At 36.6% G+C, this 26,939-nt stretch overlaps 1 protein-coding gene across 8 annotated transcripts in view; it reads left to right on the top strand.

Moving 5' to 3' along the window:
- The window catches only part of KLHL5 (kelch like family member 5), an 88,337-nt gene that overhangs the window by 39,391 nt on the left and 22,007 nt on the right, over positions 1-26,939 (top strand). For all 8 annotated transcript variants that reach the window (XM_027599095.2, XM_027599089.2, XM_027599093.2 and 5 more), the window contains 4 exons: positions 2,367-2,503; positions 3,045-3,241; positions 8,217-8,429; positions 17,293-17,479. In XM_027599095.2, coding sequence (XP_027454896.1) covers positions 2,367-2,503; positions 3,045-3,241; positions 8,217-8,429; positions 17,293-17,479 — 734 coding nt within the window. The remainder of the gene's footprint in view (positions 1-2,366; positions 2,504-3,044; positions 3,242-8,216; positions 8,430-17,292; positions 17,480-26,939) is intronic.

Consider the following 26,939-nt stretch of genomic DNA (forward strand, 5'->3'; position numbering starts at 1 on the left):
GATCAGTCAGTATTGTTTGGCAAAGATTTCAGCTACTACGAGCAGCTTTTCTCCTAAATTCTACCTATTAAATAAGTAAACTCGATGGAAGTTAGAGCTTTGAGTATTTAAAAGCAAAAAAGCTAGTGGAATGAAATGGCAAAAACGGAAGAGTCTTAAAATAGCGACACCTATTCCAACTTCTATTTGCTGACCTCCAAGAAATAGGAAAAGCAGTGATGTCAGGGAACAAAAACCTTTAACACAAATGAAGTACTATTTTTTGAAATAAGAAAAGAGAGATGTTTAATAAAGAACAATTCATTATGTTTCCTTTGATAATTCTGTGTTCAGTTCTGTGTTAATCACTATTATGACCCCAAAAGGTTTTTTTTTTTTTAATGCTTTTAAAAACTAATTAACACTCTGTCCCAAAGGTTTTCTTAAACGTTCCAAAGTGGAAGTGAAATCATTGGGAAAAATGGGCTTGGTCTTAGTTTCCAATGATCCAATGGGCATACATTTATTGAGATGCTGCTAGAATCTGTGACAAAAAGTCCATGTTATGAGCATGGGTTTACTGGAAAAGACACCTCAACCTGCATGTCACAGAGACGTCTGAAATTCTGTTTTTCCAAAACAGAGCTCGTTACCTTCCTTCCCACTTAGGTGTAAACTCACCGTCTCCCTCAGTGCCAGAAACTGCCAACTGGTCTCCCTGCTTTCACTCTTTCCCCCTACATTCTGTTTGCTGCACAGCTACCTGAGTGATCCTTTAAAATAGAACTCAGATCCAGTCACTCCTGTGATCTAACTTTTCAGTGACTCCTCATGTCATGGATTATGAAAGCCCAGTGGGCCGTGTGATGGCCATTGCCGTCTGATGTTCTGTCCTTGATCGCTCTGCTTGAGCCACTCAGCCCGCATGGTCCTTGTACGTGCCAGACATGCTGCTCCTGCCTTTGAGTTTTTGCGTTGGCTGTTCCTTCTGCCCGAATGCTATTCCCAGATACCTGTATGACTAATTCCTGCATCTCCTTCAAGTCTTTGCCCAAACGCCACTTTCCAGTCAGACCACTTACTTAAACCCCCTGCCTGTTCCTCATTTGCCCTTATCCTACTTTTTTCCCTTAGGACTTCCCATTCTTTAATGTGCTCTAGAATTTACTTGTGCTGTTTATTATTCACCTCCCTCCCCTCTAGAATGTAAAACTCCCTTAGAGAAGGGATCTTTTGTCTCTTCTTTATACTGATGATAGCTCAAGTACCTTGAAGAGTGCCCTGTCCTTATTAGGTGTGAATGTCTTTAATGAGTAAATGAATAAATGGGCAATTCTCAGAAGAAACCTGAATGACCAATAACCATTTAAAAAGATCTTCAGTCTCGCTAGCAATCAGGGGAATGAAAATTAAAACAACAATGAGATGCCATTTAACACCTTGCAGATGGCCAAAAATTTTAACATCTGACAATGTTGTGGGAAAATGTTCTCTCTCATACAGTGCTAGTGGGAGTCTAAATTGGCACAGCACTTTGGAGAGCAGCCTGGCAAACCTAGGACTCGGCAGTGTGCTCCTGAGGAGCGGGGAGGATGGAAGTAGAGAGGAACACAGAGGGAGCGTCACTGGTTATCGGTTTCTAGTTCTTTAAATAAATAAATAAATAAATAAATAAATAAATAAATAAATAAATAAAGTGAATCTATATAAATGTGCTGACATGGAAAGATCTCCAAGACGTCAAATAAAAAAAAAATGCACATTTCAAAATATATATTTATAACCTATTTTTTTTCATATCCGGCTATCAAAAATCTGGTCAGAGATGTACCTAATATGTAATAATGTACTATTTTAAAAATAGTTTTGTGGTGTTAAAACAAAAATATTATCATTTGGTAATAAAATGTGAACAGTATAATAATAATAAATCACAAAAGTTAAAAACAACCTGCTAAAACCATTCTCAAATTTCTCCCATATATCTACTACTACTACAATTAAATTAAAAGAAAAAAAACACTTAGGTTAAAGTGATAAACAGAAAGTAACGTTTATATTTTTTTCCCTTTTTTATATAGTCAGTTTAATGCTGTGGGCTTTAGCTTTTTGTCTGGATGTTATAAAGTGATATTTGAGTAATGAATGGGTAAATCATTTACCTCAGCAGAAAATTTTCAGTAATGGTAATTTATTATTCCAAGGAAAGAACTAGAGCATAAAGCAATTTGTCAAACTTAAAATGCATTTCCCGGTACCACCACGCACTTTTTGTGGGTAACAAATTAAAAAAGAAAAGGGGAGAGAAGAGAGAGAAGCAGCGTTTGTTAATGAACATCAACCTTAAGGCGGTCACTGATTTTTTTTTTCTTCTGATATGTTCTCAGGTTGGTGCTTTCCTCGGTCTCAGATTATTTTGCTGCCATGTTTACTAATGATGTCAGGGAAGCAAGACAAGAAGAAATAAAAATGGAAGGTGTTGAACCGAATTCACTATGGTCCTTGATTCAGTACGCATATACAGGTAATAAATCTGAAAATGTAAATCTAAAACCTCTTAAAATTATGGTGCATTATGAGATTTCAGATTTCTGCTTTTAGGAAGGCCTGCCACAGCTAACAGTGAATTCTCCTATTGGAATCACCACCGCTGGTGATACCTTTATAAAAGGTTAAAATCTTTATATTAGAATCTTTAAAATGGTGGTCATAATTAAGCCTATGATTGGTATTTTTAAATGTTAGTATAATAATTAGATGAATTATATAATGTTTTTAAGTTATTGCATTTAAAATTTGAACATTATATTTAATAGATATGCTACTTAATTAAAGCATCATTTAAAAATTCTGAACAGAAGCCATTCGTTTTTTATTTTAATAAAAGTCACAAAGAGCTAATAAGGTTTTTTCATAGTCAGTACTTTTTTTTCTCTTTGGACTGTCTAAAACCGTCTAAGAATTCATATACAGAGCTCTTGTTGAGAATTATTACTGTTAACACTGTTTTATAAATTAAAGTTAGTATAGTTCTATGGTTAATGGAATTTCTTTTTATCATTAAGGCCGCCTTGAATTAAAAGAAGATAATATTGAGTGCCTGCTGTCTACAGCTTGCCTCCTTCAGCTTTCACAGGTTGTGGAAGCTTGCTGTAAGTTTTTAATGAAACAGCTTCACCCATCCAACTGCCTTGGAATCCGTTCTTTTGCTGATGCCCAGGGTTGTACAGATTTGCATAAAGTGGCTCACAATTATACCATGGTATGTATTCTCTGAGAAGCAGAAAGGCATATGCTCTTTACCTCATTCCTATTTGTTGCAGGCTTATCTCCATGGTGCTGTTTTCCCCTGGCTCTGCCACATGTCCTGAGGTTCAGGTTCACTGTCTGCTGCATGATATTTTCATTGAGTTATAAGGGGAAAACACCAAGTAATATTTCTCCTGGATCTATGAGTCAAGCCTGAAGTTATTACAGTCACTAAGAAGCAGAGCAGTGGCCTAGGACTGTTCTAGTCAAGAGTTTCAGATCTGCTGCTTTTTAAAGCAGGATTTCCCCGGCATTTTCCTTTGTAGCACTTGAATGAATTTTCATGGATGTAAATTGGTGACCATGATTGGGGGGTATTGGTGCAGTACAGACGATAGGATGAAAGGGAGGCTTTTTATTAAAGGTAAATCTGATTATATGTAAGAAGCGTTTTTAGCTGTGTAGAAAGATCTTCTTATGAATTGTAGCAAATTATGTGCTCAAAATAAATCGCAGAGGAGGTTCTCATTCAGACACCTGAGGATAATGGATACAGACTGATCTAGGACAGCAAGAAAAGAAGGGCATGTTGAAGGCGTTTTGTTAGGACCAGGTGCCCCCAGTCTTCATAGTACAGGCATTTGGGGAAGGGAGGATATGTGGATTTTTAAGGAATGACCATCTTGTCACACTGTGGCAGTTAGGTCTTCACAGCTGGGGAGATCGAAGACTGTTACTTTGTATCCTGCAATTTGGGCAGTACAGCTCCTAAGAGAAGAAAGAATGTGAACATTCACACACACTTACGCTAGTTATCCATGTTACTGAGTTTATCAACATGAAGATGTTTTTGTCTACCTTCTCCTCCATCCTTCCACTGAGTTGGTTTGTCTGTGAAGGGATTGACAAATACTTTGGAATCTTTCACTACAGAAATAGAGATTTTGGAGCAATGATAAGAACAGAGGTTTACAGCTATTGGGAAGAATAATTCTACCTACTTCATAAGCTCGGTATGAAGATTAAATGAGTTAATAGGAGTGTAGCGCTGAAAATAGTGATTGACACATAGTATACCCAGTCAATAAATGACATCCTCATCATCGTCACCATCGTACCATCACTGTCACCATCATTGCTCTGTTCAACACATTAGGGATTGATGTGAGTGAACAAAAGCACTCAGACAAAAGTGCAACCTTTATGATTTGTATTCGCCCCTGTGGTATCATCACTTCTCGGAATGTTTCTTGTTTATAACAGTCACAGAGATTGTGTGACAAGGCAATACTATACAGACCTAGCATCTTCTAAATTAAGTCCCATGGAAGATTTTTCCCCACCTCCATCTTTATCTTTCCCTTGCAGATTTCTCATTTAACCTTAAACCTCAGGTTCATATAATTTGGGGAGTAAGACAACTATCAATAAAATAAAACAGGGGTTTCTTTTCTTCATAATCAGTTCATCATTTAAGTAATATCTCTTTCCTAGGAAGGAGTTTGATTCACATGAAAACATTTGTATGCATTTAGGTCACTCCTGTTGTTTATAATAGAGGTACAGTGGCTGCTAAGACATAATGGCTTAGACATATATTAAATTTAAATTGGCTCTTTTTTTTTAATTAAAGTTGGCGTGCAGCGTTATTTTAGTTTCAGGTGTACAACATAGTGACTCAACAATTCTATACATTATGCGGTGCTTACCATGAGAAGTGTAGTTACTTTCTGTCACCATACGGAGTTATTACAATATTATTGATTCAGCTCAATGTTTTTAAAACTATTTTCACAGCCAATTAGTTGGGTAGTTTTTTTTTTTTTCCTCAGGGCTATTATTTGACATTATTCAGTTTCAACAGAGAGGTGAAATTTAATTCTAATAACAATAAGTCATTTAGAGGCAGATTGTCTGATTTCAATTGTTGCTATGGGAACTCAATGAACATGTATAGCAAAATTCAGTCTTCACTTTAAATAAATCCCTCAGTGATTTCATTTGCTTGGAAACTAATTCCAAATGGAGAAAGGGCATAATGCTAGCAAGTATTTGGTAGCATGATAGCTATTTATATCACAAAATAGATTTTTTTAAAGTTTTTATTTTGATGCCACTTAGTTTCAGGTGTATAGTATAGTGATTCAACAATTCCATATGTTACCCGGTGCTCATCACAACAACACAAAATAGATTTAAAATCCGAAGTAAGCATAATGCCACATAGTCAATTCAGTTGTCCCAATCAGTAAAGGGTGCACGTACTTGGAATGTTCACTCATCCTCTATGCATACAGGTAGGAAAGCATGAGGAGTTCCTTCTTGTAATCTGGAAACTTGTTGTCACTCTGACTGCCACGGAATGTGACCTGGCACGAGTCCTTTAACCTCTGCCAAAAAGTCTAACTAACGCTGGGTGGATCATTACAAATATTTAATGGCATTATGGATTTGTGAAATAAATATAAGCATTTAATTTTAAATTTTTGAATTTTGTTTCTCGACCTAGAAAAAACACTGAATTCTGCTAAAATACCCGCTGTAAAACCAAATACTTTTGAAAAGCACTTTGTGTTTAACCTTGTGTTCAGTAGTCTTTCCAAAAGTTGTTGAGAGACTCAATTTTCACTTAAAATGAATTGTACTAGAATGGAATGGGCATGGTTCTGAAATAGAAAATCAACCAATCAATAATAATATATATATATATAATAGTCCTTTTCTACTTGATGAATTCATACCATTGCATTGGTAATGCCGTTAATACCATTTGAAAGTAAAGCAATAGTTATTTTATCGGTATGGTGTAAATGTTGATTATACTATACACTACCTTTGAGCAATTAGAAATATGTATTATTTTGATTTCTTAGAATCTTACCTAACATTATGTAATAAATGTATTTCCATGTATCTATGTGATTTTTGTTTTTGAAATTTTTAATCCCTGCTTAATAGCCCATTGAGTTACAACCCCCTATAGCTGGACCTTTAGGCTAATTCCCATTTTGTACTATTATAAATAATAATATAGAGAAGGATCATTAGAGAAGCATCAGCTTTTTTTTCCTCTTGTGAATTATTTATTAAGGATTAAACTACTAGTAGGATAACTGGGTTGAGAGCTTCAGCATTTTTATAGCTCTTGCAATGTGTTACCAGATCGTTTTATAATGTCAGTATACAATTGAGTAGAACAGTTTGCTTGAAGCCAACATTGAGGTTTTATTAAAATATATTTCTGAAAATGATAATCAGTCATTTAAAATAGATACATTTGGGCATCTTTAAACAAATCATGATGAATTGAAGCAATTGAATTTAGTTAATTATTCATGTATGGTTTCCTGTTAAGAATTTCTAAGAAAGGAATGTCAACCCAAGATATATTTTAGATCAGTACCTAATTTGGGTTACTGCAAGCTATAGGGAACATATAATTTTCGTTTTAGTATATGTGCTGCCGAAGCGAGCACATAATTTTCGTTTTAATGTAGAAGATAGTTGCTGGTAATCCTTATCTCTAGCTCTAATTTAAATGGCCCTTCCTATTTCACTTAAACCGTGTATGCTGAGACAGCCACAACACAGTAGGAAGTATAAGAATAACATTAAGGGACAGTATGCGTAACATTTGCATTTATATTATGGCTAAGTAAACAATCCATGCATTAAGACTTGTAACCTTGCAAACCAGATAGTAAGTTTCCCATCTCTTCGGACAGTTTAGCATAATATCCTAGCAAAGATCATTATCTCACAGCTGAAGTCATTTCTGTTTCCCATTTCAAGTGATAAGGAGCCTGATTCTAGTATGAGGCTGCAACTGAATTATCTTCAGTACAAGGTCTTGGAGTCCCAGTGCATTCATTCTATGTCAGTGCTTTTGCTTTGACTCTTTTTCTTTGAGACCCAAAGAACTTCATACATATATCAGATTTGAAGTTTTTTTCTTCTTTTTTTAATTATGTTGTGTTAATCACCATATGTTACATCATTAGTTTTTGATGTAGTGTTCCATGATTCATTGTTTGTGTATAACACCCAGTGCTCCATGCAGTACGTGCCCTCTTTAATACCCATCACCAGGCTAACCCATTCGAAGTTTTTAAAACAGACCTAAAATCCTGGGTGGTCTTATGAATTACATTAAAACACTCTTGAAGGCCAATCAGAGCCAGGATAGCCATAAGGATGTATAGTCTTCCCTGAGCAGTCTGAGAAGACTTCTGTAGTACAGAAGTCTTCGGAAATCCAGCCAGCCTGACTGACAGCCATTTCTGGGTAAGAGAAATAATTTCACAGCTCACCCAGGTATCTGGCTGCACTGTAAGCTATAGTCTTCAGCAACCACAAATGTAACCTAACTTGGATGTTAGACTATCCTACATCTCAGAGTCTAATTCATTTTTTCTACCCTCTACCTCTTGAAAGACTTGCCAAAACTATTCCCTAACTTGAGTAAAGCAAAATCTAAAAATCCCAGGTCCATTTTTAAAGTGTACCAAATGGTAGAGGCACCTGGGTGGCTCAGTTAAGCAGCTGGTTTCTCAATTTCAGCTCAGATTATGATCTCAGGGTCCTGGTATCGAGCCCCACATCAGGCTCTGTGCTCAACAGGGAGTCCACTTGAGGATTTCTCTCTCTCTCTCTCCCTCTGCCTCTCGCCCCACCCCCACTCACATGTTCTCTCTCTCTCTCTCTCTCTCTCTCTCTCTCTCAAATAAACAAATCTCTTAAAAAAATAAAATGTACCAAATGGTAAAATTTAATTCTACTGATACGGAGACTTACAGTGTCACAACATAATGGCAGTTTAAATGTTATTTTATACTGTGCTTCTTTCCTAATAAACAGTAATACTATGGTAAGGAAGGTCTCAAGTATAAACTGTGTTTTGGAATCTAATTCAAATGTGTTTATTTTCTCTTAAATGAAATGATGCGCAGAGGAACAATATTGTTGATGTGCTGTTTTTTCCCCTCTAGGAACATTTCATGGAAGTAATTCGAAACCAGGAGTTTGTATTATTACCAGCCAGTGAAATCGCAAAGCTCTTGGCAAGTGATGACATGAACATTCCTAACGAGGAGACAATACTGAATGCACTTCTTACTTGGGTCCGTCATGATTTAGAACAGAGACGGAAAGATCTCAGTAAACTTTTGGCTTATATTAGGCTACCTCTTCTTGCACCACAGGTAAACTGTTTTTGATTATTTAAAATCAGTATCCTAATTTCAACAACATTTGGGTATTGATTTTATGCTAATCATGTTAATATGTACGTGACTATAGGTTTTTTCCTTTGGCTCTTCTATCCAATAAGGTTATCTTACATATTTGATGAAATGTGTAGGTGAAAACATATTTAGCTAAAAAAAATTTCTGCTTGTGTTTTTGACCCAGAAGTTCTCACTACCTAAATTGCATTAATTAAATAACATTGTTGCTTAGGGGTTAATAATGTTATTTGACTCAGTTTACAAACCTATTCTAGCAATTGAAGAATTAGTAAAGCGGCAGATGAAAGTAGCAGTGAATACCAGGAGCCAGAAATTTAGATTAATTCATTTGCTTCATGTTTATTAAGTATCCACTAAATGCTGGATTCTGCTTATATATAAACTGAGGCATGGTAAGAGTTCCCTCTCCGACATCTTAAAACTCTGTGTCTTGGCATATTCACACACCCCAGTCTCTTAATCTGTCAGGTGGAGATGACATCCTCTTTGACTATCTCACAGGATTATTATAAAGATGAGAAAAGTGCTCTGTAACATCAAATGTGCTACAAATAATCATGGTAGGATTATCAGCATTCTTTTAGAATTGAGAGCTATCTAGTTAGTGTATTCAAGGCAATCAGTCCGAACACATTTGCATGCGTAGTCTCCCCTTTGTACACTTCTAACTGGGATGTATAGCAGTTCGTCCCTATCTGCGGTTTTGCCTTCTACCGTGTCAGTTACCCGCGGTCAGCCGTGGTCAGGAAGCACATGGTCCTCCTGACCTCTTGTCGGAAGGGCAGCAGTATCCTTCCACACATCACAGGGCCTGCGTCACTCACCTCACTTCATCTCATCACGTAGGCATCTTATTATCTCATCATCACAAGAGGAAGGAAAGCGCGAGAAAGACCACATTCACATAACTTTTATTACAGTTTAATTGTCCTATGTTATTAGTCGCTGTTCTCGTACTGTGCCTAACTTTTAAATTAAACTTGATCATAGGTATGTATGTATAGAAAAAAATAATATATATAGGGTTTGGTACTATTTGCGGTTTCAGGCATCCAGTGGAGGGTCTTGGAACATATCCCCCATGGTTAAGGGAGACTTAATGTACAATAATTTCCTCTGCTGCTTAGCTGGAAGGCTTGAATAGAGAAAGAGGCCTTGAAAGTGAAGAAAGAATGAGTTGTGACTGCTCGAGGGCAGATATTTGTTGTTCAAGTGCCATAAATTTTATCTTATTTGTATTTATCTTGAGCATTATGTATTATTTCCAGTGGTTGTTAGCAGAAGTTATTGTTTGCTCTCAACCTTATAGAGACAAGAAGTAGTGCTGATGCTTTATAAGAAAGACGTCCTCTTCAGAGGTGGCATGTTATGTGAATTCATAGACATGAAACTGCATGAATTGATGACAATTCAGGAAAAATAACGTTGTAAAACGTTTCCCTTGAAATCAGATTTAAAGAAGAGAGTTACATTTTACTGGTACTTTGCAGAAGTTTTTTTCTTATCCTTTTCTAGGTTAAAGAAAATAAAATCTGAAAAATCCTAGTAGACTTTGAAAAGAATCTGTACGATTAATAACCTGACAATTGACTTCAGTCCTGCAGTTTCAAATATTTATGATACTATGTTTGCATGATTCCAAGAGATGTTTAACACTTCTCTTATCCAGGATACTGCTGATAATCATAACCATAAGATCTTAGAGTTGAAAGGCAATCATTTAGCCTAACACCTATTGTACAAATGAAGTAACAGACCAAAAAAGGAAAACCATATGCTCAAGATCATAAAACGATTGCATAAATTTCTGTCCTTCTACATTGTAGTTTTATTTGCCTTTGCTACTTGGCTAACATCATAGAGCTAATGAGAGACAGAGGGAGAACTTGAACCCAATTTAAGTTCTGTGCCTTTTTCACTGAACCAGTCAGCCTCTTGAACATTCTATCTGTAAAACTGCTGGGTCAGGGGAGGTATATCAAGTGGAGGAAGAAATAGATTAAAAAATAAATTTGTAAGTAAGTAAATAAATACATAAATAAAATTTGTGACTACAGTATAATGAGAGGAAGTCAATGACAGGTATATGAACATGGCATTATGAAAGTAACTGGAGTAGCCTGCCCGGGCTGATGGTGGGGAAGCTGGGAGAACTTTCTCAAGTGTCACTCAGTCTACATCCTGGGTAGCTACCCCGCAAAGGGGGCATGATGGCCCAGGAGAGATAGGAGATTATACCTAGTTATGGTGTCATGAGCAATGTGTCATGCTCTGGAATTTGAAGAGAGCTTGCATGGCTCGAGTGCAGACATAAAAGGGCAGTATGGAGAGACAAAGAATCTCTAGTGATGCCAGGGAGTTTGCATTTTATCCCCAAAGCAGTGAGGAAGCACTAAAGAATTTTAAGCAGGGCATGGCATAATTATCATTTTATTTAGGAAGATCTCTAACTGCATTGTGGAGATTGGATTGGAGCGATCGAAGTAGAAATCCATTAGGAAGACTGTTGGATTCAGACAAGTGAATTAGGTGATCTCGGGCAGTGCAGGTAGAGAAATTACCAGGCTCAAGAGCTATTTAGGAAGTAGAACTGATACAACCTAATGACCGATTGAAAGGTGTGGGGTACCAAAGAAAGAGGGATCCAGAATGATTCTGATTTGTGCAATGAGATTAAGGAGGGTGCTGTCCGTTAAAGCAAAGAATACAGGAGGAAGAGCTGATTTCAAGGTGGGAAGAAAATGGAAGAATCATGTTCCCAGAGCTTCTTGGTACCTTTAATCCTCTTGGAGCCTAGGAAGAAGTTTTGAAAATTTCTTATTTAGGTTGTCACAGCCAAAACGAAGAGAATGACTTGGCCAAAGAGAACACAAGGGCACTAGGGGTGGAACCCTCGGAAATAGTAGTATTTAGTGGTAGTTCCTGAACCTGCCTAAATAACTCAAGTGCTCTTAAAAAGAGATTCTATGTTGAGGTGGAGGAAATTTTAACAGCATTGGATATTACAAAGGAGACAGTTAAGGACAGAAGATCCACTGGATTAGCCCATTTATTCTCAAAGTGTGGCCGCCAGCTCTAGGATCAGCACTGCCTGGGAAGTTGTTTAAAATGCAAATTATTGGCCCCATTCTACAGCTACAGGATCTGAGACTCTGGTGGTGGGGCCCAGCAGATTGTGCTTTCATATGCCTGCAAGTGGATTTGAAGCACACTCAAGTTTGGGAACCAGCATCTTAGCAGATGAGTAGTGGTGACTGATGGAAACCGCATTGCCCTGTATGATTCAAAGAAGTTACTTCACCTCTCTGAGCCATGTTTTTTTTTTCCTGCAAAGATAATACCATGTTGCACTATTGTGACGCTTAGAGATACTAGTAGGGGTGTTTTTTTTTTTTCTTTCCTTGTTAAAAGTGTAAGGCAAGGTTGCAAAATGATAGTTATCAAGTGATGAAGTTTGGAAGTAGACTCTAAAATCATCAAGAAAATGTTGGATTGTATTCTGTACATTTTATTGTAAAAGGTAGAAAAATATGACAATTATTTAAATTGTCCAGAGTGTCAAATAATAACAAATGACTAATATTAAATGGCTCTCAGGTGCAGTTACCTAAAGAATGTACTTTTGTAAATAGATGAAGGGGATTAAGAATACACTTATTATGAAGAGCACTGAGTATGTATAGAGTTGTCAGATCACTATATTGTACACCTGAAACTAACATAACACTGTATGTTAACTATACTGGAATTAAAACAAAATAAATAAAATTTTAAAAAACAATAAATAAAATTTTTAGAAAGAATCCACTTTTGTACAATAGTTCCTTCCTCAGTGAACTTTTACCCTACTCTGTTAATATGAAACACTATTCAGTCTAGGTAGAAGGGATGCAATTTACATATGTAGTAATTTTGTTATAGTGTATAGTGTAGTGTAGATCCTTAAAATGACCTGAGAAATAATATACATAATTATAATCCTCTACCAACTGATCATTTAGTGTGGTTGGTTGTGGTGACTTTTTTTTAACTCTGAATAATCCCTCTGACCCCCTTCCCTCTCGTGCTATCTCTCATTCTCTCTCTCTCAAATAAATAAAATCTTAAAAAAAAAAAACTCTGAATAACCCAGAGGATACATGTTTGTGGTTTTTTGTTTTACCTTTGAATGCATTATAAGCTTTTCCGTTTGATCAAATTTTAAACAATGTGAATAGGAATACTAAGACAGATGTACATTGTTTAAAATATTTTGACACCTAAATTCTTAAAGGTCCCAATGGTTAGCTTGTATTATAAGTATCTTGGTCTTCACTCTTCTCTTCTCAATTTTCATTACTGTTTTCTACTGAAAGTCAAAAATATAAAATGAGCCAGTATTTACCTTTACCGTTCTTTGAATTTATGTGTTTTTGATACCAAAACATTTTTAAAGTCTATAGAATTCAGAAATCATTCACATTCTATTTTTTTACTTAAAGTAGTATTGGAGGAGGCAGTTTTAGAGAAATAGTCATATGGAGATCAAGTATGTGAGTGAAGATAAAAATGTACACATTGAAAATGTTTCATCTTTTTTCTAAATGCCTTCATTTAAGTAATTTGTCATTGTCTAATGGCAGAGAAGGCACATAGTGTTCATCTAAAATGCAGAGTATTCAAGAGTCTGTAATTTTTAGTTCTCTTTCATTGCCTTCTGAATGATTTTTCAAGTGATTTCTGGTACTTTCCATTTGATTAATCTGATTTCTATTACTCTCATCTCTCAACTTAAATATGATTAATCTCATTTATTCATAACGTATAGAGACTCTTAGCATGTTTAAGAATATCTTTTACTTCAGGGCACCTGTGTGGCTCAGTCAGTTAAGCGTCTGCCTTCAGCTCAGGTCATGATCCCAGGGTCCTGGGATTGAGCCCCGCATGGGGTTCCCTGCTCAGTGGGCGGTGGGGGGGGGGGGAGTCTGCTTCTCCCTCTGCTCCTCCTCTCACTCGTTCTCTCAATCTCTCTCTCTCTCTCAAATAAAATCTTAAAAGAAAGAATGTATTTTACTTCAAATTGCAGTAACTATTAAGTCTCCCAAGACTTTACTTTCTATAATTTTTCACATTTATTTCTATTTACAAAGGACTAAAGTAATTATATGTAATATAAACATTAAGATCAATCTGAATGAGCCAGCTCGGTGCATATTCGGTAATGGTTTCTGTAGCAAGTATAACGATTTTGTGTGCATAGAAAAAATACGGAATAATTAATACCATAATTTATACTCTGGCATAGGTCCTAAGACTTATGTCTTAATTTGGCTTTTTTGCTGTTAGCATGCTGTTCTCAGTTTCCAAATGCCACAAACTTTTTTTATAGTGACTTTTGTTAGAAACTCTTCCATTATTAAAATATGAACATATTCTCAACATTATTACTCATTTGCATTTGCAAAGTAAAACTGCATTCCCCACTCATTCAAATGGCTAAAATAAAAGGAGGTAGTAACAATTGTTAGGGAGAATGTAGAGGAACAAGAACCCTCATATATTGCTGGTGGTAACACAAAATGATGTAGCTACTTGGAAAACAGTTTGGCAGTTTCTTAAAAAGTTAACATGTATTTACCATATGACCCAGCAATTCTATTTCTAGGTATCTACCCAAGAGAAATGAAAACATTTATTGGCATAAAGACCTGCATGCAAATGTTCTTAGCAGCTTTATTTGTAATAGCCAAAAACTGGAAATAATCTGTATCTATCAACTGTGAACAGATAGACACATCCATAAACGGAATATTATTTAGCAATAAAAAGAAATGAAGTAGTAAGGAACCCTCATGCACTGTTTGTGGGAATATAAATTGGCATAGCCACTGTGGAAAACAGTATGGAGGTTCTTCAAAACATTAAAAATAGAAATACCATATGATCTAATAATTCCACTGCTGGATATTTACCCAAAGATAACAACACTTATTCAAAAAGATACATACCCCCCTGTGTTTATTGCAGCATTACTTAGAATAGCTGAGGTAAGGATGGAACCTGTGTGTCCATCAGTAGATGAGTGGATAAAGAATATGCGGTACACACACAGACACACACACACACACACAGGAAGATTATTCAGCCATAAAAATGGATGAGATCTAGAGGGGAGGGGGGTGGGGGGATGGGTTAGCCTGGTGATGGGTATTAAAGCGGGCACGTTCTGCGTGGAGCACTGGGTGTTATACGCAAACAATGAATCATGGAACACTACACCAAAAACTAATGATGTAATGTATGGTGATTAACATAACATAATAATAATTTAAAAAAATGGATGAGATCTTGTCATTTGTGCCAACATGGATAGGCCTAGAAGGTATTATGCTAAGTGAAAGAAGTCAGACAGAGAAAGACAAATACCATTGATTTAACTTATATGTGGAATCTAAAAACAAACCAAACAAAAAGAAACAGAGCCATAAATACGGAGAACAAACAGATGGTTGCTAGAACAGTGGGTGGGGGATCGGCAAAATGGGTGAAGAGGAGTGAGAGAGATAGGCTTCCAGTATGGAATAAGTAAGTCATGGCTATAAAAGCTATAACATAGGGAATATAGTGAATGGTATTGTAATAGTGTTATACAGTGACAGATGGTGTGCATGCACTTGAGGTGAGCATAGCATGATATACGGAGTTGGTGAATCACTATGTTGTGCACCTGAAACTAATGTAACCTTGTGTGCCAGCTACAATAAAAAGCTGCTTTGGGCGCCTGGGTGGCTCAGTCGGTTAAGCGTCTGCCTTCAACTCGGGTTGTGATCCCGGGGTCCTGGGATCGAGTCCCGTGTCGGGCTCCCTGCTGAGTGGGGAGTCTGCTTCTCCCTCTGCCTGCCACTTGCCCTCTCTGACAAGTAAATAAATGAAATCTTTGGGAAAAAAAAATAGAATACCTGCATTTTAAAAAAAAATTAAAAAAATGTTTTAATAAAAGAAATGATGTACTGATACATGCTATACATGGATGAACCTCAAAAACACACTAAAGGAAAAAAGCAACACACAAGAGACCACATTTTATATGACTTTATATGAAACATCAAAAGAAAAAGGCAAATCTATAGAGACAGATAAGCACATGGGACAGGAGATGGGAACAGAGATTAAACAGCAAACCGCACCTGAGATCCAGGGTGATGAAAATGTTCCAAAACTGTCTATGGTAATGGTTGCACAACTTGGCAAATTTGCTAAAAACCACTGAATTGTATACTTCAAATGGTGAATTATATGATATCTAAAATGTACCTTATATTATCCCTCCCTTCCCCTATGATCCTCTGTCTTGTTTCTTAAATTCTACATATGAGCGAGATCATATGATAATTGTCTTTCTCTGATGACTTATTTCACTTAGCATAATACCCTCTAGTTCCACCCACATTGTGGCAAATGGCAAGATTTCATTTTTTTTTGATGACTTGAGTAATATTCCATTGTATGTATATACCACAGCTTCTTTATCCATTCATCTGTTGATGGGCATCTGGGCTCTTTCCATAGTTTGGCTATTGTGGACATTGCTACTATAAACATTGGGGTGCAGGTACCCCTTTGGGTCACTACATTTGTATCTTTGGGGTAAATACTAGTAGTGCAATTGCTGGGTCATAGGGTAGCTCTATTTTCAACTTTTTGAGGAACCTCCATACTGTTTTCCAGAGTGGCTGCACCAGCTTGCATTCCCACCAACAGTGTAGGAGGGTTCCCCTTTCTCTGCATCTTTGCCAACATCTGTTGTTTCCTGACTTGTTAATTTTAGCCATTCTGACCAGTGTGAGGTGGTATCTTATTGTGGTTTTGATTTGTACTTCCCTCATACCAAGTGGTGTTGAGCATTTTTTCATGTGTCTGTTGGCCATTTGGATGTCGTCTTTGGAGAAATGTCTGTTCGTGTCTTCTGCCCATTTCTTGATTGGATTATTTGTTCTTTGGGTGTTGAGTTTGGTAAGTTCTTTATAGATTTTGGATACTAGCCCTTTATCTGGTAAGACAAGAAAATCATTTTTTAAAAGGCAGGATGAAACCATATCTATACTTTTGCATAAAATTATATAAATTTTAAAAATCAGATTCAATGAAGCACAAGGGATTTAAATTCTTTCAGGATAATCATCATTTAGAATTCTTTGCCCCTTAAGAAACTGGTAAGTTTTTGCTGTTGTTGTTTTTTATTTTTTAGAGGTGGGGAGGGGCAGGCGGAAAGGGGGAGAGAGAATCTCAAGCAGACTCCCCGCCCAGCACAGAGCCCATCTCAAAGCTTGATCTCATGACTCTGTTGTGATCATGACCTGAGCCAAAAATCAAGAGTCAGATGCTTAACCACTGAGTCACCCAGGCACCCCTGCTGTTGTTCTTTGAGCTCTGTTTAGATAGGTCAGGTAAATGCAGTCTAATTAGTCAACTTCTATTTATAATTACTCTTCTTCAGTTAAAATCATTTCTAATTTAAAAAGTAACAATGACTTATTTTAGAAAATCTAGACAATATAGAAAAGCAGTAAAAAAGATTATTTAAGAAGCACCATTTCTCTACTTCCCAGAGATAAGCACTATTTCAGGTTTCAGAGTATACCACTGATCCTCTTCAGTTTATATTTTTCAATGAAATTTAAAATGTAAATCTTGTAAATATTGCATATTTTAGTTAAAAATAGGTGTCCAGACTTGGATTTTTTTTTCTAAATGAGATGCTTTCCATTTGTAAACTATATATTCTTTTAATTACTATTTTCTTGCTCATTCAGCATACATACTCACTATTCTTTTCTAGTTCCTGGCAGACATGGAAAATAATGTACTTTTTCGGGATGATATAGAATGTCAGAAACTTATTATGGAAGCAATGAAGTACCATTTATTACCGGAGAGACGACCCATGTTACAAAGCCCTCGGACAAAACCTAGAAAGTCAACGGTTGGAACATTATTTGCAGTTGGAGGAATGGATTCAACAAAAGGTATTAAATAATCTTTTGCAGGGGGAACAGAGCAGAGGGGGGGGAAGGAATTTTAATTAGTAACACACATGGCCAAAAAGCTCTTTAGAGGAATGGCTGGTTCCAGGACTGGAAAAATACCAGGTAGTTGCAGAACCTCTTATAGTGCCAAAAAGTAAGGAAGTGCTCAAAGAATAATAGAGACAGTTCAAGGGACAGAAGAGGCCATTTGTACGCACCACCACTGTCCAAATCTGGGATAATTTCAACACCAAAATAAATAATGATAAAAGAGGATCATTTATTAAATCAGTAAGTATTCATGAGTCCACACTGCTACAAATAAAGACAGGGCAGTGCATCAGCTTGATTTTCTTCTGCTGTAAGGGACATAATAGGAACAAACAATAAGATCCAAAATAAAGTCTGTAGATTAAATAACAGCACTGTATAAATGTTAATTTCCAGATTTTGATGATTGTTTTGTGGTTTCGTAACAGGGTTTCTTGTTTTGAGAAAGATACACTGAAGTATTTAGGATACAAGGGCATCATTTCTACAACTTAATCTTACACAGTTCAGGGGGGAGAAAAGTATACATACCATATACATTGAAAGCAAATGTAAAACATCCACATTTGGAAAATCTGGGCCAAGGGTCTCTGGGAATTCTTTGTACTGTTCTTGCAACAGTTGTTACTAATAACAACAATAATAGTAATAAAACACCATATATAGTTCCTACTCAGTGCCAAGTAGTGTGCTAGAAGCTTTCTGTGTGTATTCTCTCAGTATACATTGATCTCCCTTCTCTCTGAATTCCTAGTACTAATAGCCTTCCATCCCCTGACAGCACCTCTCTGACTTGGGACTACATCTCTGAGCTCAACTCATTCTACTTCTCCCCTCACTCTTTCTGTTCCAGCCCCACTGGCCTCCTTGTTCATGTAACAAGCCAAACATTATCCCACATCGGGGATATTACATTGCTGTCCCCTCTCACCAGAATGCTCTGTGCCCTGATGTTGGCATGGCCAGCAGATATTATTCACTCAGATCTCCAAACATCAGTTTAACCAAAAAAGATTCCTGTTGGCCAGTCATCACCTGTCTATCACTTTCTAATCTTGTGTGTACCTCTTTGTATCTCATTCCTCTGCTTATGTTTCTTCATAGCACCTGATCTGTCTACTTCTTTCCTCCCCGCAAGTAAGCTCTGGAAAGCAAGAAACTTGTTTTTTTCAACAATAAATCCCACAGAGCCTAGAACAGTGCCTTGCACATAGACAGCATCAATAAATATTTGCCATATGAATGAAGGTTGTCCTTTGCCATCTCTTGAATTATTTGTAGGACTGAAGCCCTCAATGCATTATTCACATCTAAAGATTTCTTTTCCATGTGATATCCTTAATGGATATAAAAATAGGAGTGCTAATCGAAAGTTTTATTGTAATTTAACTTTTAGCTTCATGGTAACAAAGATATAGATGTAGATATTATTCCATATAACATAATATGGTGCTAAGTATGTATTTATAGATACTTAAGTTCCAAATATAGGCTTGATCACTGAATGGTAGAGAAATATGTAAAGTTAAATAGCTGATGAGAGTCATAGTATAAATATTTGAAATTTCTGGAGAGCCACAGTCCAGGTAATCAATCTGCAAATACTTATTAGGTATTTACTATATGCCTGGAACTGGTGCTCAGCTTTGTAGTCCTTACTAGCACTTCTTCCTCTCCTTCTTTCCTTCTCTTTTTTTTTTTTAAGATTTTTATTTATTCATGAGAGACAGAGAGAGAGAGGCAGAGGGAGAAGCGGGCTCCCAAGGAGCAGGGAGCCTGATGCGGGACTTGATCCCAGGACCCTGGGCCATCTGAGCCACCCCAGGCACCCCCTGCCTTGGATTTTAAAACCTAGGTTCAAGTATCTATTTTACTAGCTTTAGGGCAATCCTGGGCCCTAAACTTCCAAGGACAGTGAGGATGAATATCTGTCTTCAGCTTTATGGGAGATGGAGGTCCTGCCTCTCATCAAAGCTCTTTCGTACAGTGGAAAATTCTCCATGCATAAGAAGGGGTACCCAAAGTAAATAATACATTTCTCTCTCTCTTTCTTTGTTTCTTTCTCTCTCTCTCTCTCTCTTTCTTTCAAATCTTACATTCTGACAATCACCAAGTCTTCTTTCAAATGAGTCTTATTCTTCTAAATTTCCATTGCTACTTTCCAGTTCCTGGTAGCCTCCTATGAGCCTACATCTTTTGATCATGTTCATTTAGTGCGAATAGCATTCCTTGTGTTGTTACTAACATTACTTGTGTTATTATGTTAAGGGCTTCACCTATCATTTTTAATCCCATGTTCATAATAACTCAAAGAGCGGAATGTTGTTATTGCCCTAGGATACCTATACTTAGAAGAGTTAACTGTCTTTCCCAGGAGTACCCAGCTAATTAGTGATGGAATCAGGATTCAAAGCAGGCACTGACTCTGGAGACTACACCCTCTGCCTTATTACCTCTTCTGTTAACATGCCCTACTCTGCTCAGAAACTACAACAGTCTTCATTTCTTAGCACATAAGATGTCAGTTCCTCTTTCTAGTTTCCAAGACTTTCTGCAATCTGGCCATTATTGCTTGACCAACTTTATTTCTGAGTCTTTCCTAGATGCCAGTTGTTCTCACCTTCTATCTGATTCAGACTATCTTCCCTGGCCTTAACTTACTTTGTACCCAAAGTCTTTATAATGAGGAGCAATTTGCATTAATTGGATGTCAGTCTGATCATTGGGTTCTTGGTCCCTTCATATATCTTAGTATAGGGCCCAACAAATAAGCTGGAAATGTTTCTAAATAGCCACTAAGAAAAAGTTAGAATATATTTCTGCTTATGTTTTTAAAGGTTAATCTTTTAGTATAAGTCAGGGAACTTCTAAGCTTTTATACAGAATTTTGTAATTACTAGAAATTTGTTATTTGGGATTTTTTTTTTTTTTTTTAAGAATTATGTTTGGTGGGATGCCTGGGTAGCTCAGGTAGTTAAGCGTCTGTCTTCAGCTCAGGTCATGATGCCAGGGTCCTGGGATCAAGTCCCACATCGGGCTCCTTGCTCAGCGGAGACCCTGCTTCTCCCTCTGCCTGCCGCTCCCCCTGTTTGTGCATATTTTCCATAACATGTTTCCATCTTAACTAATTACATCTGCAAAAACCTCATTTTCAAAATAGTTTATATTCTGAGGTTCTGGGTAAACATGGATTCGGCGGGGGCATTGATGCCTTGATAACAATATTACCTCCTTTAAAGTTAAATATTATAGGGGCACCTGGGTGGCTCAGGCAGGTAAGTGTCAGACTCTTGATTTTGGCTCAGGTCATGATCTCAGGGTTGTGGGATCGAGCCCCAAGTGGGGCTCAACTAGGAGTCTACTTGGGATTTTCTCTCTTCCTCTGCCCCTCCCAAATAAATAAATAAATAAATAATTTTAAAAATTAAAATTAAATTAGATGTTATATAAAGTACCCCATAAAAATATCCATTTTTTGCAAAAATGTCATAAAAGATTATTCTTTGACTTATTCAGTAATATCATTGTGTTGCAGTTCTTTATACTGTGTCTGCTGTTTATTTAAATTATCTTTCGAGTAATAATGTATTTGCATTGTCATACACATATTCAATGGTTATGAATAAAATTTGAAAAGTGAGTGTTAAAAAGAAAAAGAATTATGTCTGGTGTTAGCAAAGGAAATTTTAGTCACCAATTCCTGGAACTATGATACTGCTTAGTGAACTGGAAGTAAAATAACTTTGAATGAAAAAAAATATTCCTTAAACTCATTAGTGAGGAAAAATGATTAGCATTGCCTTTTTATTTGACAGAATGAAGACATTTTTAAAGATTAAATTTAGAGTGAATAAAGTATACTATTACATGAAATAGTATGAATAAAATTTCTTTATACCTAAAAATTATAAAGAAAGATTATTCAAGCTCAAAAAATATTTTTGAACAGCTACTAAATACAAGGAACTCTATTTGTTGCTGTGAAGAATACAGAGATGGTGGGACGCCTGGCTGGCTTGGTCCATGGAAAGTGTGGCTCTTGATCTTGGAGTTGTGAGTTCAAGCCCCATGTTGGGTGTAGAGATTACCTAAAAATAAAATCTTAAAAAAAAAAGAATACAGAGATGGAAAAAGACTCTATCCCAAATAACCTAAGAATTTTGTAGGGTAAATTAAAAAAATAAAAACTGTAACGTATGAGAAAATATATTCTCTCTCTCTCTATATATATATATAACAAAACTTTCTAAATTTTAGATTATTAATAGTATTAGTGCTCTGATGAACCAATTATAACAAATACTTTAGAATAAATATTTGTCCTGATTTTAATTCTATAAAGATAGCTGTGATTGCATGTTGTGTTAGAAGGTTAGAAAGAGAGAAATAAAATAGATTCTAATTGAACTCTTCATAAATGGAGGTTGGGTTATTTTAGAGGGGTGGGGCTTTTAAATTTTTTTCTCAGTTCATAAAACAAAAGAATTCCTGGAATCTTTTAATTCTTTTTTTTTTTAAGAGTTTCTTTATTTATTTGAGAGAGAGAGTGGGAGGGAGAGGGAGAGTGAATCTGAAGTAGACTCCATGCTGAGTGCAGAGCCCAGTGCGGGGCTGGATCCCATGACTGTGTGATCATGACCTGACCTGAAACCAAGAGTCAGGCGCTTAACCGACTAAGCCACCCAGGTGCCCCTGGAATCTTCTAATTCTTAAAAAAATATAGACAGGACCAGACAGTTACTCCCAGACTCCCCACACTCATAGTTTCCCAAGTTCATGATCTGCACTCAAGCTCTTGTCCTTCTAGGTTGCAATAGAATGTGCATCCCCTCCCTGCTCCTAGGAAGGCCAGCCCCACAGCTGTGTTCTGACACTGCCCTTTCCTGCCTCCTCAGGAACCTCGCTGTTAAGTAGGACCCCTTCAGCTTCTTTCCTCACAACTAGATCCTTCCCATTAGCATGTGAGCAAACTCCAGTTTATCCGGTTTGAAAAGCAAAACAAAACCTCTCTCAACCCACCTAGTAACTCCTATCTCTCTCCTCCCTTTTATAGCCGAACTTCTCATACAATCATCTATGCTCATTATCTCTTATCTCCTCACCTCCCCATCATGTCTTAACCACTCAGACAAGGGACTCTCCATAAAGTTACTAATGACCTCCATGAAGATGAATCTAGTAATACTTTGTGGTCTTCATCTTACTTGGTCCTCTTGGTAGCATTTGATACTGTTAGTAGTTTTACTTGCTACTAAATTTTCTTTTAAGTTTTTATTAAAAAAATTTTTTTTCTCTATACAGTTAATTTTTTAAAAGATTTTATTTACTTATTTGAGAGACAGAGAGAGATAGTGAGAGAGCGCACAAGTGGGGTGTAGGGGAACAGGGAGAGGGAGAAGCAGGCTCCCCGCTGAGCAGGGACCTCTGATGCGGACTAATCCCAGGACCCCGGGATCATGACCTAAGTTTTTATTTTAATCACCCTGTGCTCATCATGACAAGTGACTCCTTAATCCCCATCACCTATTTCATCCATCCCCCACCCGCCTTCCCTCTGGTTACCATCAGTTTGTTCTCTATAGTTAAGAGTCTGTTTCTCTCTTTTCTTTTCCCTCATTATATTCATTTGTTTTGTTTTTATTAAATTTATTAAATTCCACATATGAGTGAAATCATATGGTATTTGTCTTTCTCTGACTGACTTATTTCACTTAGCATAATACTCTCTAACACTATCCATGTCATTGCAATGGCAAGATTTCATTCTTTTTTATGGCTGAGTAATATTTCATTGTATATATATACCACAACTTCTTTATCCATTCATCAATCCATGGACGTTCAGGTTGCTTCCATATCTTGGCTATCATAAGTAATGCTGCTATAAATACAGGTGTGCATGTATCCCTTTGACTTAGTGCTTTTTTTTTTTTTAAAGTAGGCTTCACACCCAGCATGGAGCCCAACGTGGGGCTTGAACTCATGACCTTGAGATCAAGACCTGAGCTGAGATCAAGAGTCCGTCACTTAACTAACTGAGCCACCCAGGCACCCCTGAATTAGTGCTTTTGTATTCTTTGGGTAAATACCCAATACTGCAATTGTTGGATCATAAGGTAGTTCTGTTTTTAACCTTTTGCAGAACCTTCATGCTGTTTTCCAGAGTGGCTGCACGTATTTGCATTCCCACCAAGAGTGCAAGAGGGGTCTGCTTTCTCCACGTCCTCACCAACACCTGTTGTTTCTTCCGTTGTTGTTTTTAGCCATTCTGACAGGTGTGAGGTGATACCTCATTGTAGTTTTGATTTGCATTTCACTGATGATATGTGATGATGAGCATCTTGTCATGTGTCAATTGGCCATCTGTAAGTCTTCTTTGGAGAACTGTCTGTTAATGTTTTCTGTCTGTTTTTTAATTGGATTATTTGGTTTTTGGGTGTTGAGTTATATACGTTCTTTATATATTTTGGATACTCATCCTTTATCAGATAATGTCATTTACAAATATCTTCTCCCACTCTGCAGGTTGCCTTTTAGTTTTGTTAATTGTTTCCTTTGCTGTGCAGAAGATTTCTATTTTGATGTAGTCCCAATAGTTTATTTTTGTTTTTGTTTCCCTTGCGTCAGGGAAACTTATCTAGAAAAAAGTTGCTATGGCCAATGTCAGAGAAATTACCACCTGTGCTCTCTTCTAGGATTTTTATGGTTTCGGGTCTCACATTTCAGTCTTTCATCCATTTTGAATTTATTTTTGTATATGGTATAAGAAAGTGGTCAAGTTTCATTCTCTTCCATTTTGCTGTCCAGTTTTCCCCACACCATTTGTTAAAGAGACTGCCTATTTCCCATTGGATATTCTTACCTGCTTTGTCAAAGATTAATTGACCATGTAATTGTGGGGTTATTTCTGGATTTTCTATTATGTTCTACTGATCTATGTGTCTCTTTTTGTGCCAGTACCATAATGTTTTGATCACTACAGCTTTATAATATAACTTAAAGTCTGGAATTGTGATGGCTCCAGCTTTCCTTTTCTTTTTCAAGGTTGCTCTGGCTGTTTGGAGTCTTTTGTGGTTCCATACAAATTTTAGGATTGTTCTAGTTCTGTGAAAAATGCTGTTGGTATTTTGAGAGGAATTGCATTATATGGATTGCTGGGGTGTCTGGCTGGCTCAGACAGTAGAGCATGTGACTCTTGATCTTGGGGTTGTGAGTTCAAGCCCTACATTGGGCATAGAGCTTACTTAAAAATAGCTAGATAGATAGGAGCACCTTGATGGCTCAGTCAGGTAAGTGTCCAACTCTTGCTCTGAGCTCAGGTCTTGATCTCAGGGTCATGAGTTCAAGCCCCATGTTGGGCTCCATGCTGGATGTGAAGCCTACTTAAAAAAAAAGATAGATAGATAGATAGATAGATAGATAGATAGATAGATAGATAGATAGATGTGTAGCTTGCTTTGGGTAGTGTGGACATTTTACAATATTTGGTCTTCCAATCCATAAGCATGGAATGTCTTTCCATTTCTTTGTGTCATCTTCAATTTCTTTCAGCAGTGTTTTATAGTTTTCAGAGTACAGGTCTTTCACCTCTTAGGTTAGGATTCTTCCTAGGTATTCTTAATATTTTTGGTGTAATTGTAAATAGAATTGTTTTCTTAATTTCTCTTTCTCTGCTTCAGTATTGGTGTCTAGAAATGCAATAGATTTCAATAGATTGATTTTATATCATGTTATTGCATATGTTTATCACTTCTAACAGTTTTGTGGTGCAGTCTTTTGGGTTTTCTACATATAGTATCATGCCATATGCAAATAGTGGAACTTTTGCTTCTTCTTTACCAATTTGGATGCCTTTTATTTCTTTCTGTTATCTGATTGCTGTAGCTAGGACTTCCAGTTTTATGATGAATAAAAATGGTGAGAGTGGACATCCTTGTTTTGTTCCTGACCTTAGGGCAAAGGCTTTCAGTTTTTCACCATTGAGAATGATGTTAGCTATGGCCTTTATTATGTTGAGGTATGTTCTCTCTAAACCTACTTTGTTGAGGGTTTTTAACATGAATGAATGTTGTACTCTGTCATATGCTTTTTCTACGTCTATTGAAATGATCATGGGGCACCTGGGTGGCTCAGTCAGTTGTCTGACTCTTGATTTTGGCTCAGGTCATGGTCTCAGGGTCGTGAGATTGACCCTACATCAGGCTCCACCCTGGGCATGGAGCCTGCTTGAGATTCTCTCTCTCCCTCTCTCTCCCCCAACCCCTGCTCACTCACGCTCACTCTCTGTCTCTCTCTAAAAAAAAAAAAGAAAGAAAGAAAAGAAATGATCATGTGGTCCTTATCCTTTGTCTTATTGATGCAATGTATCATGTTGGTTGATTTGTGAATATTGAACCACCCTTACAACCCGGGAATAGATCCCACTTGATCATGGTGAATGACTTTTTTTAAATGTATTGTTGTATTCAATTTGCTAGTATTTTGTTGAGAATTTTTGCATCTTTGTTCATCAGGGATATTGACCTATAGTTCTTTTTTTGTGTGGTGGTAGCTTTGTCTGGTTTTGGTATCAGGAGAATGCTGGCCTCATAGAATAAATTTGGAAGTTTTCCTTCTTTTTCTATTTTTTTGAATAGTTTGAGAAAAATAGGTATTAACTCTTCTTTAAATATTTGGTAGAATTCTCCTTTGAAGCCGTCTGGTCCAGGACTTTTGTTTGTTAGGAGTTTTTTGATTGCTGATTCAGTTTCTTTGCTAGTTATCAGTCTGTTCAAATTTTGTATTTCTTCCTATTTCAGTTTTGGTAGTTTATATGTTTCTAGGAATTTATCCATTTCTTCTAGGTTGTCCAATTTGTTGGTATATTGTTTTTCATAATATTCTCTTATAATTGCTTGTATTTCTGTGGTGTTGGTTGCTACTTCTACACCCTCATTTGTGATTTTACTTATTTGGGTCCTCTCTTTTCTTTTGGATAAGTCTAGCTAGAGATTTATCAATTTTATTGTTTGTTTTTTTGTTTTTTCAAAGAATGAGCTCCTGGTTTTATTGATCTGTTCTATTGTTTGGGGTTTTTGTTTAGTTTTGTTTTTCGTTTCTGTATCATTTATTTCTGCTCTAATCTATATTATTCCTTCCTTCTGCTAATTTTAGGTTTTCTTTGTTGTTCTTTTTCTAGTTTCTTTAGGTGTAAGGTTGGTGTTCAAGATTTTTCTTGTACGCTTATATTGCTATAAACTACCCTCTTAGAATCACTTTTGCTGTGTCCCAAAGGTTTTAAAACATTGTGTTTTCATTTTCATTTGTTTCCATATATTTTTAAATTTCTTCTTTTATTTCCTCATTGACCCATTCATTGTTTAGTTTGCATGTTATTTAACCTCCATGTATTTGTGGTATTTCCACATTT

This window comes from Zalophus californianus, chromosome 2 (genome assembly GCF_009762305.2).
Source record: "Zalophus californianus isolate mZalCal1 chromosome 2, mZalCal1.pri.v2, whole genome shotgun sequence".
NCBI lineage: Eukaryota > Metazoa > Chordata > Mammalia > Carnivora > Otariidae > Zalophus > Zalophus californianus.